This window comes from Ranitomeya imitator, chromosome 3 (assembly GCF_032444005.1).
Source record: "Ranitomeya imitator isolate aRanImi1 chromosome 3, aRanImi1.pri, whole genome shotgun sequence".
Lineage (NCBI taxonomy): Eukaryota > Metazoa > Chordata > Amphibia > Anura > Dendrobatidae > Ranitomeya > Ranitomeya imitator.
The window spans coordinates 537,335,677-537,352,719 of record NC_091284.1 but is presented as its reverse complement, the minus strand read 5'-3'; the positions used below and the strand labels follow the sequence as shown (position 1 = coordinate 537,352,719).

General features: G+C 42.5%; 1 protein-coding gene across 1 annotated transcript in view; it reads right to left on the bottom strand.

The window, feature by feature from the left end:
- Positions 1-7,488: 7,488 nt before the first annotated feature.
- Positions 7,489-17,043, bottom strand: part of GABRA5 (gamma-aminobutyric acid type A receptor subunit alpha5) — a 349,153-nt gene continuing 339,598 nt past the window's right edge. Inside the window, exon 10 of the mRNA XM_069757828.1 lies at positions 7,489-8,544. Coding sequence (XP_069613929.1) covers positions 8,218-8,544 — 327 coding nt within the window. The 3' untranslated portion in view covers positions 7,489-8,217. The remainder of the gene's footprint in view (positions 8,545-17,043) is intronic.

The following is a 17,043-nucleotide window of genomic DNA, read 5'->3' as shown; positions in this document are numbered from 1 at the left end:
GGAAATGTTGACAACGCTTTCAGGACATCTTGATTTATTCAGTATCAACTGTGAGTGCCACATGCAGAGACACACTCACCTATGTGCTTTGGCATGCAATCAAATAAGTTATTAATAGTTGTGTGAAAAATGTTCTGTCATGCTGAATGAATTTGGGCATGGAAATCATCAAGATTCGCTGCTGGCAGCTCCCTTTGCAAATGACAACCAATGATATCTCAGATGTGTTTGATTGGAGATAAGTCTGAGAACCCTGCAGGTCATGGTAAAATGTTTAGACCAGTCGGGCTTCTCACAGCAGCATGAGCAACCTCAACATATTATTGTGAGGAAAAACAGCTCCTTTGACACTTTGAAGAAATTGCCGTAATAACGGTTGCATAACCAAATCAATGTCACTGCGAGCTGTTAGGGCACTTGGAATGAAGACTAGAAAGGTTCAGATACCAAACATGATGCCACTTCATACCATAATTACAGGAGAAGCACAAATGTGATATTCTTTTCTGAAGTCCTCTTCATTGCATTACATATGTAGTCTCATTAGATTTAAAGCATAGCATGCAAGTATCCATTCTGAATTGTAAGTTAAATTGGATGTCCCATATCATGCATAAGGTGTGAAACAATGCCTACACAAACCACCAGAAGAGGCTCCAGTTCAAAATACTAACTATGACATACAATGCCATCCACAACCTGTCTCCTCCATACATCTGTGACCTCTTCTCCCGGTACTTACCCACACACAACCTTCGATATTCTCAAGACCTCCTTCTCTATTCCCCTCTTATCTCTTCTTCCCACAACCACATATGAGACTTCTCCTGTGCTTCCCCCATACTCTGGAACTCTCTACCCCAACATATCATACTCTCGCCTGCCACAGAAACCTTCAAAAAGAGCCTGAAGACCCACCTCTTCCGACAAGCCTACAACCTGCAGTGATCCTTAGTCTGCTGAACCACCGCATGACCAACTCTACCCTCTCCTAGTGTATCCTCACTCATCCCATGTAGACTGTGAGCCCTCGCGGGCAGGGTCCTCTCTCCTCCTGTACTTGTGTGTGCCTTGTTTTGCTCATGTCTATTGTACTTGTCTATATTTGCCCCTTTCACATGTAAAATGCCAAGGATTAAATGGCGCTATAAAAATGTATAATAATAATAATAATAAGACTATTGCATGACACTGGGCTACAAGCCACATGTTCCACTTCTGGAGTTCCTCTAACTGCAGTGTAAGTTGGAATGCAGTCAAAGGAAGCCTCTTTAGCAATGAATCCCATTTTTGTCTTGATACAATGAGAGATGTAGATTGGTCTGGAGACCACATTGGCGATACCATGAAAAAGGCTTCAATGGAAATATGAAAGTGTTCTAGGAGACATTTTTCAGCAGAACACAAGGACAATTGTTGTTACTGTGAGCATCCTAGAAGATCGTTGGGTACAGCCGGGACCAGCTGCTTCGAAAGCATCACCAAACCGCGCGCCTTAAGGCGCGCGAATTTTTGCCTGTAGGACATTATTGCAAGAGAGCTTGGCTAAGTAGATTACACAAGAAGGAAAACACACAGCAAGTCAGCAGGATCTAGGAGCAACATGGCAGATGTGACAACCTACATGGTGAGCTGCAGCATGTGCTACATGTTCACAGATCGACCAGAAGAAGAATCCAATTTCACCTGTCAGAAGTGTAGACTAGTGGCCCTTTTAGAAGAAAAGGTGCGGGGTCTGGAAGAAAGAATAGCAACTTTGAAACTTATCAAAGAGAATGAAGACTTTCTAGACAGAACAGAAGCATCTCTACTGGTCACAGAAGGTGCAAAAAGTGTCAGAGAACCTCCAAAAGCAGATGAGTGGAAGCATGTGACCAAAAGAAGCAAGAAGACCATGGAGAAATCACCAACCACACAACTGAAGAACCGATATCAAATCTTTGTAGAGGATGAAGATGGCACACCTAAGAATGAAGCAATACCAGCAAGCAAAAAAGAAAAGGGCACACAGCAACAAGTGACAGCAAAAAGTACAGCCAAGAAGCAACGAAGAGTGGTGGTGGTGGGAGACTCACTACTGAGAGGCACCGAAGCAGCCATCTGCAGACCGGACATAACTGCAAGAGAAGTATGCTGCCTTCCAGGTGCGATGATCAAGGATGTGACCGATAGGATACCAAAGCTCTTCAGCTCCAAGGACGTCCACCCATTTCTTCTGATACATGTTGGCACCAATGACACGGCAAGGAAGGACCTACCGACAATCTGCAAGGACTTTGAAGAGTTGGGGAAGAAAGTAAAGGAACTGGATGCACAGGTAGTTTTTTCTTCTATCCTTCCAGTAGACGGGCATGGCACCAGGAGATGGAACAGGATCCTTGATGCAAACAACTGGCTAAGACGATGGTGCAGACAACAAGGATTTGGATTCCTGGACCACGGTGTGAATTACTGGTATGATGGACTCCTCGCCAGAGACGGACTACACCTCAACAAACCTGGGAAACACACATTCGCCAGAAGACTCGCTACACTCATCAGGAGGGCGTTAAACTAGAAGAAGAGGGGACGGGAAGAAAAACATTAGACTCGAACAAAGACGACCCAGGAAAACATACTCAGAAGGGAGGTAAGAACATTTCTAAAACAATCCACAGTGAGGAGATTGGAACAAAACAAAATCCTCTAAACTGCATGCTCGCAAACGCCAGAAGCCTGACAAACAAGATGGAAGAACTAGAAGCAGAAATATCTACAGGTAACTTTGACATAGTGGGAATAACCGAGACATGGTTAGATGAAAGCTATGACTGGGCAGTTAACTTACAGGGTTACAGTCTGTTTAGAAAGGATCGTAAAAATCGGAGAGGAGGAGGGGTTTGTCTCTATGTAAAGTCTTGTCTAAAGTCCACTTTAAGGGAGGATATTAGCGAAGGGAATGAGGATGTCGAGTCCATATGGGTTGAAATTCATGGAGGGAAAAATGGTAACAAAATTCTCATTGGGGTCTGTTACAAACCCCCAAATATAACAGAAAGCATGGAAAGTCTACTTCTAAAGCAGATAGATGAAGCTGCAACCCATAATGAGGTCCTGGTTATGGGGGACTTTAACTACCCGGATATTAACTGGGAAACAGAAACCTGTGAAACCCATAAAGGCAACAGGTTTCTGCTAATAACCAAGAAAAATTATCTTTCACAATTGGTGCAGAATCCAACCAGAGGAGCAGCACTTTTAGACCTAATACTATCTAATAGACCTGACAGAATAACAAATCTGCAGGTGGTTGGGCATTTAGGAAATAGCGACCACAATATTGTGCAGTTTCACCTGTCTTTCACTAGGGGGACTTGTCAGGGAGTCACAAAAACATTGAACTTTAGGAAGGCACAGTTTGAACAGCTTAGAGATGCCCTTAATCTGGTAGACTGGGACAATATCCTCAGAAATGAGAATACAGATAATAAATGGGAAATGTTTAAGAACATCCTAAATAGGCAGTGTAAGCGGTTTATACCTTGTGGGAATAAAAGGACTAGAAATAGGAAAAACCCAATGTGGCTAAACAAAGAAGTAAGACAGGCAATTAACAGTAAAAAGAAAGCATTTGCACTACTAAAGCAGGATGGCACCATTGAAGCTCTAAAAAACTATAGGGAGAAAAATACTTTATCTAAAAAACTAATTAAAGCTGCCAAAAAGGAAACAGAGAAGCACATTGCTAAGGAGAGTAAAACTAATCCCAAACTGTTCTTCAACTATATCAATAGTAAAAGAATAAAAACTGAAAATGTAGGCCCCTTAAAAAATAGTGAGGAAAGAATGGTTGTAGATGACGAGGAAAAAGCTAACATATTAAACACCTTCTTCTCCACGGTATTCACGGTGGAAAATGAAATGCTAGGTGAAATCCCAAGAAACAATGAAAACCCTATATTAAGTGTCACCAATCTAACCCAAGAAGAGGTGCGAAACCGGCTAAATAAGATTAAAATAGATAAATCTCCGGGTCCGGATGGCATACACCCACGAGTACTAAGAGAACTAAGTAATGTAATAGATAAACCATTATTTCTTATTTTTAGTGACTCTATAGCGACAGGGTCTGTTCCGCAGGACTGGCGCATAGCAAATGTGGTGCCAATATTCAAAAAGGGCTCTAAAAGTGAACCTGGAAATTATAGGCCAGTAAGTCTAACCTCTATTGTTGGTAAAATATTTGAAGGGTTTCTGAGGGATGTTATTCTGGATTATCTCAATGAGAATAACTGTTTAACTCCATATCAGCATGGGTTTATGAGAAATCGCTCCTGTCAAACCAATCTAATCAGTTTTTATGAAGAGGTAAGCTATAGGCTGGACCACGGTGAGTCATTGGACGTGGTATATCTCGATTTTTCCAAAGCGTTTGATACCGTGCCGCACAAGAGGTTGGTACACAAAATGAGAATGCTTGGTCTGGGGGAAAATGTGTGTAAATGGGTTAGTAACTGGCTTAGTGATAGAAAGCAGAGGGTGGTTATAAATGGTATAGTCTCTAACTGGGTCGCTGTGACCAGTGGGGTACCGCAGGGGTCAGTATTGGGACCTGTTCTCTTCAACATATTCATTAATGATCTGGTAGAAGATTTACACAGTAAAATATCGATATTTGCAGATGATACAAAACTATGTAAAGCAGTTAATACAAGAGAAGATAGTATTCTGCTACAGATGGATCTGGATAAGTTGGAAACTTGGGCTGAAAGGTGGCAGATGAGGTTTAACAATGATAAATGTAAGGTTATACACATGGGAAGAGGGAATCAATATCACCATTACACACTGAACGGGAAACCACTGGGTAAATCTGACAGGGAGAAGGACTTGGGGATCCTAGTTAATGATAAACTTACCTGGAGCAGCCAGTGCCAGGCAGCAGCTGCCAAGGCAAACAGGATCATGGGGTGCATTAAAAGAGGTCTGGATACACATGATGAGAGCATTATACTGCCTCTGTACAAATCCCTAGTTAGACCGCACATGGAGTACTGTGTCCAGTTTTGGGCACCGGTGCTCAGGAAGGATATAATGGAACTAGAGAGAGTACAAAGGAGGGCAACAAAATTAATAAAGGGGATGGGAGAACTACAATACCCAGATAGATTAGCGAAATTAGGATTATTTAGTCTAGAAAAAAGACGACTGAGGGGCGATCTAATAACCATGTATAAGTATATAAGGGGACAATACAAATATCTCGCTGAGGATCTGTTTATACCAAGGAAGGTGACGGGCACAAGGGGGCATTCTTTGCGTCTGGAGGAGAGAAGGTTTTTCCACCAACATAGAAGAGGATTCTTTACTGTTAGGGCAGTGAGAATCTGGAATTGCTTGCCTGAGGAGGTGGTGATGGCGAACTCAGTCGAGGGGTTCAAGAGAGGCCTGGATGTCTTCCTGGAGCAGAACAATATTGTATCATACAATTATTAGGTTCTGTAGAAGGACGTAGATCTGGGTATTTATTATGATGGAATATAGGCTGAACTGGATGGACAAATGTCTTTTTTCGGCCTTACTAACTATGTTACTATGTTACTATGTTACATGGCCTAAACATATTAACATTGGCTACAGCACCTACAAACTTGTCTTCTATAAAACCCATCTGTCGATAGTGATGATTTGCGTACCCAAGTGCTTTCAGCATGGCAGAACATTCCTCAAACATTAGTAACCTCGTAACCTCATTGATAGAACGCCAAGGCATGTAAGTGCATACATTTCTACACTTACACTCAATCCTGAATAAATAGAGATGTTTTGAAAATGTTTACATTTTTCATAATTAGTATATTAACATGTCTATAGATCCTGTGATTTCCATAATTCTACAACTTTTGCTTTTTGGTGTTGCAATTTAAATATTGAAAAGCAAATATACTGTGAGGAAAACAAGTGCTTGATACACTGCCGATTTTGCACGTTTTCCCACCTGAAAAGAATGGAGAGGTCTGTAATTTTTACCTTGGGTAAACTTCAACTGTGAGAGACAGAAGCTAAAAATAAAAAACAGAAAATCATCTTGTATGATTTTTAAATAACTAAATTGCATTTTACTGCATAAAATAAGCATTTGATCACCTACCAATCAGCAAGAATTCTGGCTCTCGCAGACCTGTTAGTTCTTCTTTAAGAAGCCCTCCTACTCTGCACTCATTACCAGTATTAATTGCATGTGTTTGAATTCGTTACCTGTATAAAAGACATCTGTCCACAAACGCAATCAATCACACTCCAACCTCTCCCCAAGGCCAAGACCAAAGAGCTGTCTAAGAACACCAGGGACAAAACTGTAGACCTGCACAAGGCGAGGATGGGCTACAAAACCTTAGGCAAGTAAATTGGAGAGAAGGCAACAACTGTTGGCACAACAATTAGAAAATGGAAGAAGCACAAGATTACTGTCAACTTCCTTGGTCTGGTGCTGCATGTAATATCTCGAGTTGTGGGGTAAGAACGATTCTGAGAAAGGTCAGGAATCAGGCCAAAACTACAGGGGAGGACCTGGTCAATGACCTGCAATAGAGCAGGGTCCAGAGTCTTAAACATTACCATTAATAATACAATACTGCATCATGGATTGAAATCCTACAGGGCACACAAGGTCCCTCTGCTCACACCAGTACATGCTCAGGCCCATTTTGAGTTCAACAATGAGATGAGAACAAAATTGAACTTTTTGGTATCAACTTCACCTGTCGTATTTGGAGTAAGAAGGATGAGAACAATTCCAAGAACACTATCCCAACCATGAAGAGTTGTGTGGGAAATATCATAATTTGGCAGTGCTTTTCTGCAAAGGGCACAGGATGACTGTACAGTATTGAAGGGAGTATGGATGGCTGGGGTCAAGTATCGCCAGATTTTGGCCACAAACCTCCTTCCCTCATTAAGAGCACTGAATGCCAGGACAACTAAGGAGTACCTCCGTAAGAAGCATGTCAATGTTCTTGAGTGGCCTAGCCAGTCTGCAGACCCGAACCCAATAGAAAATCTTTGGAGGGAGCTGAAACTCAATGTTGCCCAATGACAGACCCACAACCTGAAAGATCTGGAGAAGATCTGTATGGAGGAGTGGGCCAAGATCCTTGCTGCAAAGTGCAAATTTGGTCAAGAACTACAGGAAACATGTGACCTCTGTAATTTCAAGCAATGGTTTCTGTACCAAATATTAAGTTCTGTTTTTCTATTGCATAAATTATTTTGCGCAATAAAATGCAAATTGATTAGGCAAAAATCATACAATGTGATTTTCTGGATTTTTTTTAAAGATTTTGTCTCTCACAGTAGAAGTGCACCCCCCTTCCCACATACACAAACACACACATCAACAGAGCTTTTCCCTGTCATGTTTACATGATGTATATTAGTTACTCAAAATCTATTGTTTAACTCTCCTATCACCAAGATCTGTAGAGAAATTTGGCACATACATTAAAAACATTGTCAAATGGAGTTAACATTTATTAGTATAACATGTTTGACAGAAAAAATAGACTATACAAATTTATGGAAATACTGGTCTTTAGGAGAAACATTTACTTAATTGTGGCAAGACAGACCCATGTTTCTCCTAATAAAAGTAGATATATACTCTTTTTGATTAACTATTAAGAATACTAAATATGGCTTAAGACCTAAAAGTTCACAGAAATTCCTTACTATATTTTTTCCTTAAGTTTACTCAGTTTTAATCAGTGTCACATTATAAAGGAGTTTATGGCATCTTAAAGGGGTTTTCCAATAATGGTCACCAAGGGGAAGACCTGGGATATAATAATAAAAGTACTCAATTGTTAATTCCGCCTGCCTTTCCTGATCCGCAGCTGGTCTAAATCTTATATTATTTTATCCTACTTCCCATACTTAGCAATATTTGCCCGATCTCAGATAATCACTTTAAGATTGTTGTCTGGAAATTAGATACAACATTTACATAAAATATTATTACATGATTTCAGTTTTAGCAACATAAATAGGACAGGTTTTTGGTGTTACAGTTTTTTCTTTCTTTGAAAAAATAAAAAAATGAGGTAAGACATTCAGATGAACATGAGCCAGTAACTAGTCATGCCAAACAAGCAAACGAAAAAGACGTTAAGTATTCCACAAAACAATGTCCTGGATATGCTGTATTTCTTTCATTGGTGTACTCAGGTGCAAAGATATGGCTCAGATGTGTATTGGCAATACTTGGGATGATTTAGACGAAGCTGCCCCCTTAACGACAGGTTCCCTGTTCAAATATGTTGCCCAGTACACAAGATTGAAAGTTCCAAACATGACTGGAAAAACTATTCGAGACATTTTGTCAATCTTACTGACACTATTGTAAGTCTTTTTGTTTTCTGGGCACTTATCCTCAACTTTCATATGCAAAGAAGTTGGATTTGAGATGACAGATGAGGTAAGGTCTTTGGAAATATTAGGTGTGTAGGTTATTCTTCCACCTCCATAGGTGTTGATAGGTTTTCTTCCAAGAGATTCTTGCTCTTTTTTCTGTTTGACATAGAAAAATATAGAGAACGAATAAAGAATTAATACAACTTGAAGTTCAAAACATAATGGCTTTTGTAATTGTTTTTTTGAATGAATACCTAAGAGAATTTTAAAGGTTTATGATTGCTTTATACTGAGAAAGTCAACCTTCATTGCTAATAAGTCTGCAAATGAACTTTTTTCCTCCACGCAGTCTCTGGCTGTCAGTCATAGGGGTGCGGTCGGCATGGCTTCAGTCACCGCTTAGTACACAGTGAAAAGCGGCTGTAACCATGGCCCCGGCACTGGCTGACACTCAGATTTGTACTGATGCACTAGTGATCCGGCTGTCAGTCAGTGACAGGGGCTTGGCTACATGATGCCACTCACTATGTATTGAGATGTGACTGAAGGTGCGCATGCTGCACCTGAATGACTGAAAGCCCAAGGATGCCTACAGGAATACAGTTCATTTCCTTCCAGCACCTGGGCTACCATTGTGGCAGCCGCCCGGCTTCAGTGCGCTATTTACCTGCAGATTAACCATGCAGGTTAATAGCATTTTTTGACATGACAGGATCCCTTTAAACATGTTTAATAATGATGAGCGAATACATTTGGCACTATTCGTTACTCACACGGCTGGCGCAAACCGTGCAGCGATGCGCAAACGTCACAATTTACTAGTGGCAATAATTTTCCTTGGTCTAATGTTGATATGTATCAGAAAGGTGATATAAAAGAATACTGAGAAACATGACTATTTAAATGTAATTTTTATGATTTGGCTGTTGCAATAATGTAATAAAGCTGATATCTGAAAAAAATACCCACACATTCCTAGAAACAGGAAGTTTGTACATAACACTTCTGCGAGGGTAATTTTATTTTTCATAACGCATTCAATATGAGAAAGGGTGACGTTAAGGGATGTGGATGTGGTGGTGCCCAAGTGACAGATCAGAAGGTGACTGTATCTTGTTCTAGGTAACTGTCAAAATTTGACCAGTGCACTAGACCACTGTCAAACCCAGACAAATGCGACAATGTTGTGGGTTGGATGGCAGACAAAGGCTCCAATGTGTTGACAAGCAGCGCCATGGAGTCCCAGCCGCTCCTGAATCATCATAAGCCTCCAGAGAAAAGTGACTGGAACCCAAATGTAAAATAACAGAAAAAAACAGAGGCGGAGAGGAATCATAATCACCTAGGAAGACCTCTCTTAGGCCGGCGTCACACTCAGCGTATGAAAATACGGTCCGTATATTACGGCCGTAATACGTTGAAAAGTCCAGAAAATATTGGTCCGTAGCTTCTCCGTAGGCAGGGTGTGTCACCGTTTTTTGCGCATGGCATCCTCCGTATGTAATCCGTATGGCATCCGTACTGCGTGTTTTTATCGCAGGCTTGCAAAACCGACAAACGGCTATACAAGGGATCCATGTGTTAAAAAAAACAAACATATATACTGTCTATATATATATAGACACATGTGTCAGTAGACACATATATGTACAGTGGGGCAAAAAAGTATTTAGTCAGTCACCAATAGTGCAAGTTCCACCACTTAAAAAGATGAGAGGCATCTGTAATTTACATCATAGGTAGACCTCAACTATGGGAGACAAACTGAGAAAAAAAAATCCAGAAAATCACATTGTCTGTTTTTTTAACATTTTATTTGCATATTATGGTGGAAAATAAGTATTTGGTCAGAAACAAAATTTCATCTCAATACTTTGTAATATATCCTTTGTTGGCAATGACAGAGGTCAAACGTTTTCTGTAAGTCTTCACAAGGTTGCCACACACTGTTGTTGGTATGTTGGCCCATTCCTCCATGCAGATCTCCTCTAGAGCAGTGATGTTTTTGGCTTTTCGCTTGGCAACACGGACTTTCAACTCACTCCAAAGATTTTCTATAGGGTTGAGATCTGGAGACTGGCTAGGCCACTCCAGGACCTTGAAATGCTTCTTACGAAGCCACTCCTTCGTTGCCCTGGCGGTGTGCTTTGGATCATTGTCATGTTGAAAGACCCAGCCACGTTTCATCTTCAATGCCCTTGCTGATGGAAGGAGGTTTGCACTCAAAATCTCACGATACATGGCCCCATTCATTATTTCATGTACCCGGATCAGTCATCCTGGCCCCTTTGCAGAGAAACAGCCCCAAAGCATGATGTTTCCACCACCATGCTTTACAGTAGGTATGGTGTTTGATGGATGCAACTCAGTATTCTTTTTCCTCCAAACACGACAAGTTGTGTTTCTACCAAACAGTTCCAGTTTGGTTTCATCAGACCATAGGACATTCTCCCAAAACTCCTCTGGATCATCCAAATGCTCTCTAGCAGGCCCGGACATGTACTGGCTTAAGCAGTGGGACACGTCTGGCACTGCAGGATCTGAGTCCATGGTGGCGTAGTGTGTTACTTATGGTAGGCCTTGTTACATTGGTCCCAGCTCTCTGCAGTTCATTCACTAGGTCCCCCCGCGTGGTTCTGGGATTTTTGCTCACCGTTCTTGTGATCATTCTGACCCCACGTGGTGGGATTTTGCGTGGAGCCCCAGATCGAGGGAGATTATCAGTGGTCTTGTATGTCTTCCATTTTCTAATTATTGCTCCCACTGTTGATTTCTTCACTCCAAGCTGGTTGGCTATTGCAGATTCAGTCTTCCCAGCCTGGTGCAGGGCTACAATTTTGTTTCTGGTGTCCTTTGACAGCTCTTTGGTCTTCACCATAGTGGAGTTTGGAGTCAGACTGTTTGAGGGTGTGCACAGGTGTCTTTTTATACTGATAACAAGTTTAAACAGGTGCCATTACTACAGGTAATGAGTGGAGGAAAGAGGAGACTCTTAAAGAAGAAGTTACAGGTCTGTGAGAGCCAGAAATCTTGATTGTTTGTTTCTGACCAAATACTTATTTTCCACCATAACATGCAAATAAAACGATAAAAAAACAGACAATGTGATTTTCTGGATTTTTTTTTCTCAGTTTGTCTCCCATAGTTGAGGTCTACCTATGATGTAAATTACAGACGCCTCTCATCTTTTTAAGTGGTGGAACTTGCACTATTGCTGACTGACTAAATACTTTTTTGCCCCACTGTATATATATTATTACTTCATACAGCTCGAGATAGCAGAAAGCCGGTAATTCAATTACCGGCTTTTGCTTTCTCCTTCCTAAACCCGACATGATATGAGACCTGGTTTACATACAGTAACCCATCTCATATCACCATTTTTTTTGCATATTCCACACTACTAATGTTAGTAGTGTGTATATGCAAAATTTGGCTGTTCTAGCTATAAAAATGAAGGGTTAAATGGCGGAAAAAATAGGCGTGGGCTCCCGCACAATTTTCTCTGCCAGAGTGGTAAAGCCAGTGACTGAGGGCAGATATTAATAGCCTGGAGAGGGTCCACGGTTATTGCCCCCCCCCTGGCTAAAAAAACCTGCCCCCAGCCACCCCAGAAAAGGCACATCTGGAAGATGCGCCTATTCTGGCACTTGGCTACTCTCTTCCCATTCCCGTGTAGCGGTGGGATATGGGGTAATGAAGGGTTAATGCCACCTTGCTATTGTAAGGTGACATTAAGCCAAATTAATAATGGAGAGGCGTCAATTATGACACCTATCCATTATTAATCCAATACTAGTAAAGGGTTAAAAAAACACACACACATTATTAAAAAATAATTTATTGAAAAAAATCACAAAGGTTGTTGTATTAATTTATTCTACTCTCAATCCACTCACTGAAGACCCTCGATCTGTAAATTAAAAAAAATAATAAACCAACAATATACTTACCTTCCGAGGATCTGTAAGGTCCAACGATGTAGATCCATCTGAAGGGGTTAAAATATTTTGCAGACACGAGCTTTGCTAATGCAGGCTGCTCATGTCTGCAAAACCCCAGCGAATGAAGGTAAAGTAGGTCAATGACCTATATTTACCTGCATTTGCGGTGAGGCGCCCTCTGCTGGCTGTTCCTAGATCGTGGGAACTTTCCTAGAAAGCTCCCTTGCTCGAGATCATATGAGGACAACCAGCAGAGGGCGCCTCTTATGATCTCGAGCTAGGGAGCTATCTAGGAAAGTTCCCACGATCTAGGAACAGCCAGCAGAGGGCGCCTCACCGCAAATGCAGGTAAATATAGGTCATTGACCTACTTTACCTTCATTCGCTGGGGTTTCGCAGACATGAGCAGCCTGCATTAGCAAAGCTCGTGTCTGCAAAATATTTTAACCCCTTCAGATGGATCTACATCGTTGGACCTTACAGATCCTCGGAAGGTAAGTATATTGTTGGTTTATTATTTTTGTTTAATTTACAGATCGAGGGTCTTCAGTGAGTGGATTGAGAGTAGAATAAATTAATACAACAACCTTTGTGATTTTTTTAATAAATTAATTTTTAATAATGTGTGTTTTTTTTAACCCTTTACTAGTATTGGATTAATAATGGATAGGTGTCATAATTGACGCCTCTCCATTATTAATTTGGCTTAATGTCACCTTACAATAGTAAGGTGGCATTAACCCTTCATTACCCCATATCCCACCGCTACACGGGAATGGGAAGAGAGTGGCCAAGTGCCAGAATAGGCGCATCTTCCGGATGTGCCTTTTCTGGGGTGGCTGGGGGCAGATGTTTTTAGCCAGGGGGGGGCCAATAACCGTGGACCCTCTCCAGGCTATTACTATCTGCCCTCAGTCACTAGCTTTACTACTCTGGCGGAGAAAATTGTGCGGGAGCATATGCCAATTTTTTCCGCCATTTAACCCTTTATTTTAATAGCTAGAACGGCCAAATTTTGCATATACACATTACTAACATTAGTAATAATAATAATAATAATTTTATTTATATAGCGCCAACATATTCCGCAGCGCTTTACAAATTATAGAGGGGACTTGTACAGACAATAAACATTACAGCATAACAGAAATACAGTTCAAAACAGATACCAGGAGGAGTGAGGGCCCTGCTCGCAAGCTTACAAACTATGGGGAAAAGGGGAGACACGAGAGGTGGATGGTAACAATTGCTTTAGTTATTCGGACCAGCTATAGTGTAAGGCTCAGGTGTTCATGTAAAGCTGCATGAACCAGTTACCTGCCTAAGTATGTAGCAGTACAGACACAGAGGGCTAATACTGCATAAAGTGTATGAGAACATGATGCGAGTAACCTTTTTTTTTTTTTTTTTCTATTATAAATAGGCCACACAGGGATCGTTAGGTTAATGCATTGAGGCGGTAGGCCAGTCTGAACAAATGAGTTTTTAGGGCACGCTTAAAACTGTGGGGATTGGGGATTAATCGTATTAACCTAGGTAGTGCATTCCAAAGAATCGGCGCAGCACGTGTAAAGTCTTGGAGACGGGAGTGGGAGGTTCTGATTATTGAGGATGCTAACCTGAGGTCATTAGCGGAGCGGAGGGCACGGGTAGGGTGGTAGACTGATACCAGGGAGGAGATGTAGGGTGGTGCTGAGCCATGGAGTGCTTTGTGGATGAGGGTAGTAGTTTTGTACTGGATTCTGGAGTGGATGGGTAGCCAGTGTAATGACTGGCACAGGGTAGAGGCATTGGTGTAACGGTTGGTGAGGAATATGATCCTGGCTGCAGCATTCAGGACAGATTGGAGCGGGGAGAGTTTTGCAAGAGGGAGACCGATTAGTAGAGAGTTACAATAGTCCAGACGAGAATGAATAAGTGAAACAGTCAGAGTTTTTGCAGAGTCGAAATTAAGAAAAGGGCGAATTCTAGAAATGTTTTTGAGATGCAGATAAGAAGAGCAAGCCAGTGATCGGATGTAGGGGGTGAATGAAAGGTCAGAATCAAGGATGACCCCAAGGCAGCGGGCATGTTGCTTTGGAGTAATGGTGGAACCGCACACGGAGATGGCAATGTCAGGCAAAGGTAGATTAGTAGAGGGAGAGAACACGAGGAGTTCAGTTTTTGACAGGTTTAGTTTCAGATAGAGGGAGGACATGATGTTAGAGACAGCGGTAAGACAATCACTGGTGTTTTCTAAAAAGGTCGGTGTGATATCGGGAGCAGAAGTGTATAATTGGGTGTCGTCAGCATAGAGATGGTACTGGAAACCAAATCTACTGATTGTTTGTCCAATAGGGGCAGTATACAACGAGAAGAGTAGGGGGCCTAGGACTGATCCTTGAGGAACCCCAACAGTAAGGGGAAGGTGAGAGGAGGAGGAACCAGCAAAACATACAGTGAAGGATCGGTCAGAGAGATAGGAGGAGAACCAGGAGAGAACGGTGTCCTTGAGGCCGATGGAGCGGAGCATAGTGAGGAGGAGCTGATGATCCACAGTGTCAAATGCTGCAGAGAGATCCAAGAGAATTAGCATGGAGTAGTGACCATTAGATTTAGCTGTTAGTAGGTCATTAGAGACTTTAATGAGGGCAGTTTCAGTAGAGTGTAAAGAGCGGAAGCCAGATTGAAGAGGGTCGAGAAGAGAGTTATCTGAGAGATAGCGGGTAAGACGGGAGTGGACCAGGCGTTCGAGGAGTTTAGAGATGAAGGGAAGATTAGAGACAGGTCTATAATTAGCGGCACAGTTTTGATCGAGGGATGGTTTTTTAAGTAATGGATGTATGATGGCATGCTTAAATGAGGAGGGAAAAATACCGGAAGTGAGGGAAAGGTTGAATATTTTTGTTAGGTGAGAGGTGATAGCCGGGGAAAGGGACTGGAGGAGATGTGACGGAATGGGGTCACTGGTGCAAGTGGTCGGGCGCAAAGATGCAAGGAGCCTGCTTACTTCTTCTTCTGTAACTGCTTCAAAGTCAGAGAGTGAACTAGATGCAGTGGGGGAGGGAGGACAGTGCATGGTATGAAGAGATTGGGAGATGATTTCCTGTCGAATGTGGTCAATTTTTTCTTTGAAGTAATTGGCCAGATCGTCAGCACGGAGATCCGTGGTTGGGGCCTGCTCTCTTGGGTTGAGTAGGGACTGGAACGTGTCAAAGAGACGTTTAGGGTTATTGGACAGGGAGGTGATGAGGGTGTTGAAGTAGGTTTGTTTGGAGAGGTGAAGGGCAGAATTGTATGTCTTTAGCATGAACTTATAATGGATGAAATCTTCGGGTAGATTAGATTTTCTCCACAGACGTTCTGCGCACCTGGAGCACCGCTGCAGGAAACGTGTTTGCAGCGTGTGCCACGGTTGTTGCCGTCTGTGCCGAGTTGTTTTATGTATAGGAGGAGCAGCTAGTGTGGAATATGCAAAAAAATGGGGATATGACATGGTTTACTGTATGCAAACCATGCCTCATATCATGTCGGGTTTAGGAAGGAGAAAGCAAAAGCCGGTAATTGAATTACCGGCTTTTCTCTCTAACAGCGCTGCGTATTCCTCGCAAGTCACACTGCTGGTCCATGTGTAATCTGTATTTTTGGGGCTTCCATAGACTTTCGTTGACGTTTTATTTGCGCAATACGGTGACAAACGCAGCATGCTGCGATTTTCTACGGCCGTAGAAAGCCGTATAATACTGATCAGTTTAATACGGCAGATAGGAGAAGGGGCATAGAGAATAATTGTGCCGTATTTTTTGCGAGTTTTACGGACGTAGTTTCTGCGCTCTTACGTCCGTAAAACTCGCAAGTGTGACGCCAGCCTTACCTGTCCTAGGCGGAGGCGTTTCCCGGCTTCTGAGGACAGGAGCGTAAGAGAAGAGAGGCACTGCCACAATAAAAGCAAAGACCTTGTGCGAGTGTTTCCTTGCGGCGTTGCTCGGAGGACTTAAGGCAATCAACCTGCATGGGTTCAGGAGAAGATGCAGGGGCTACCGGTGCTGCTTGGGAAGAAGAAGCCCCTTGTGTAGCAGTGGTCTGGCGAAGAGGTCTCGTCTCTCTGACAAGCTCGCTGAGCGCTCCTGAAAGCGCAGATCAATGCGTATAGCCAAGCAGATAAGATCACAAAAAGAGGTGGGAGTGTCCCGTCCTGCCAGCTCATCCTTAATCCTTGAAGACAAACCACGCCATAGATAGAGTCCAAAAACGGATGGTGTACTGGGCTAGAGAGGGTACCCTGGTGAAGGTTGAAGAAGGATTCGGTGGTAGAGAACAGACAACCAGGCTCATCGAATACCTTGCGGAAGGTGTCTAGGAATGGATTGAGCTGGGAGACCAAAGGATCATCACACACCCACAGGGGATTAACCCACACCAAAGCCTCACCCTCCAAATGGGAAACTACAAAAGCTACCTTAGCTTGGTCGGTAGGGTAAAGTAGCGGAGATAATTTGAAATGCATCTGGCACTGATTAAGAAATCCGCGGCATGATTTAGGATCCCCACCATACCGAGGAGGTCTGGCAAGTCAGGGCGAAGGTTGTGGCACAAAGGCTAAAGTAGGAACAGAGGCAACATTCTGGAGGGAGAGAAGCCGATCATTTACGGAGGCCACAAAATTCAAAATATGGGACTGAGTATCCCATTGTTGGACAAGCTCCTGCTGAAGAGCAGCCAACTCCAGGGC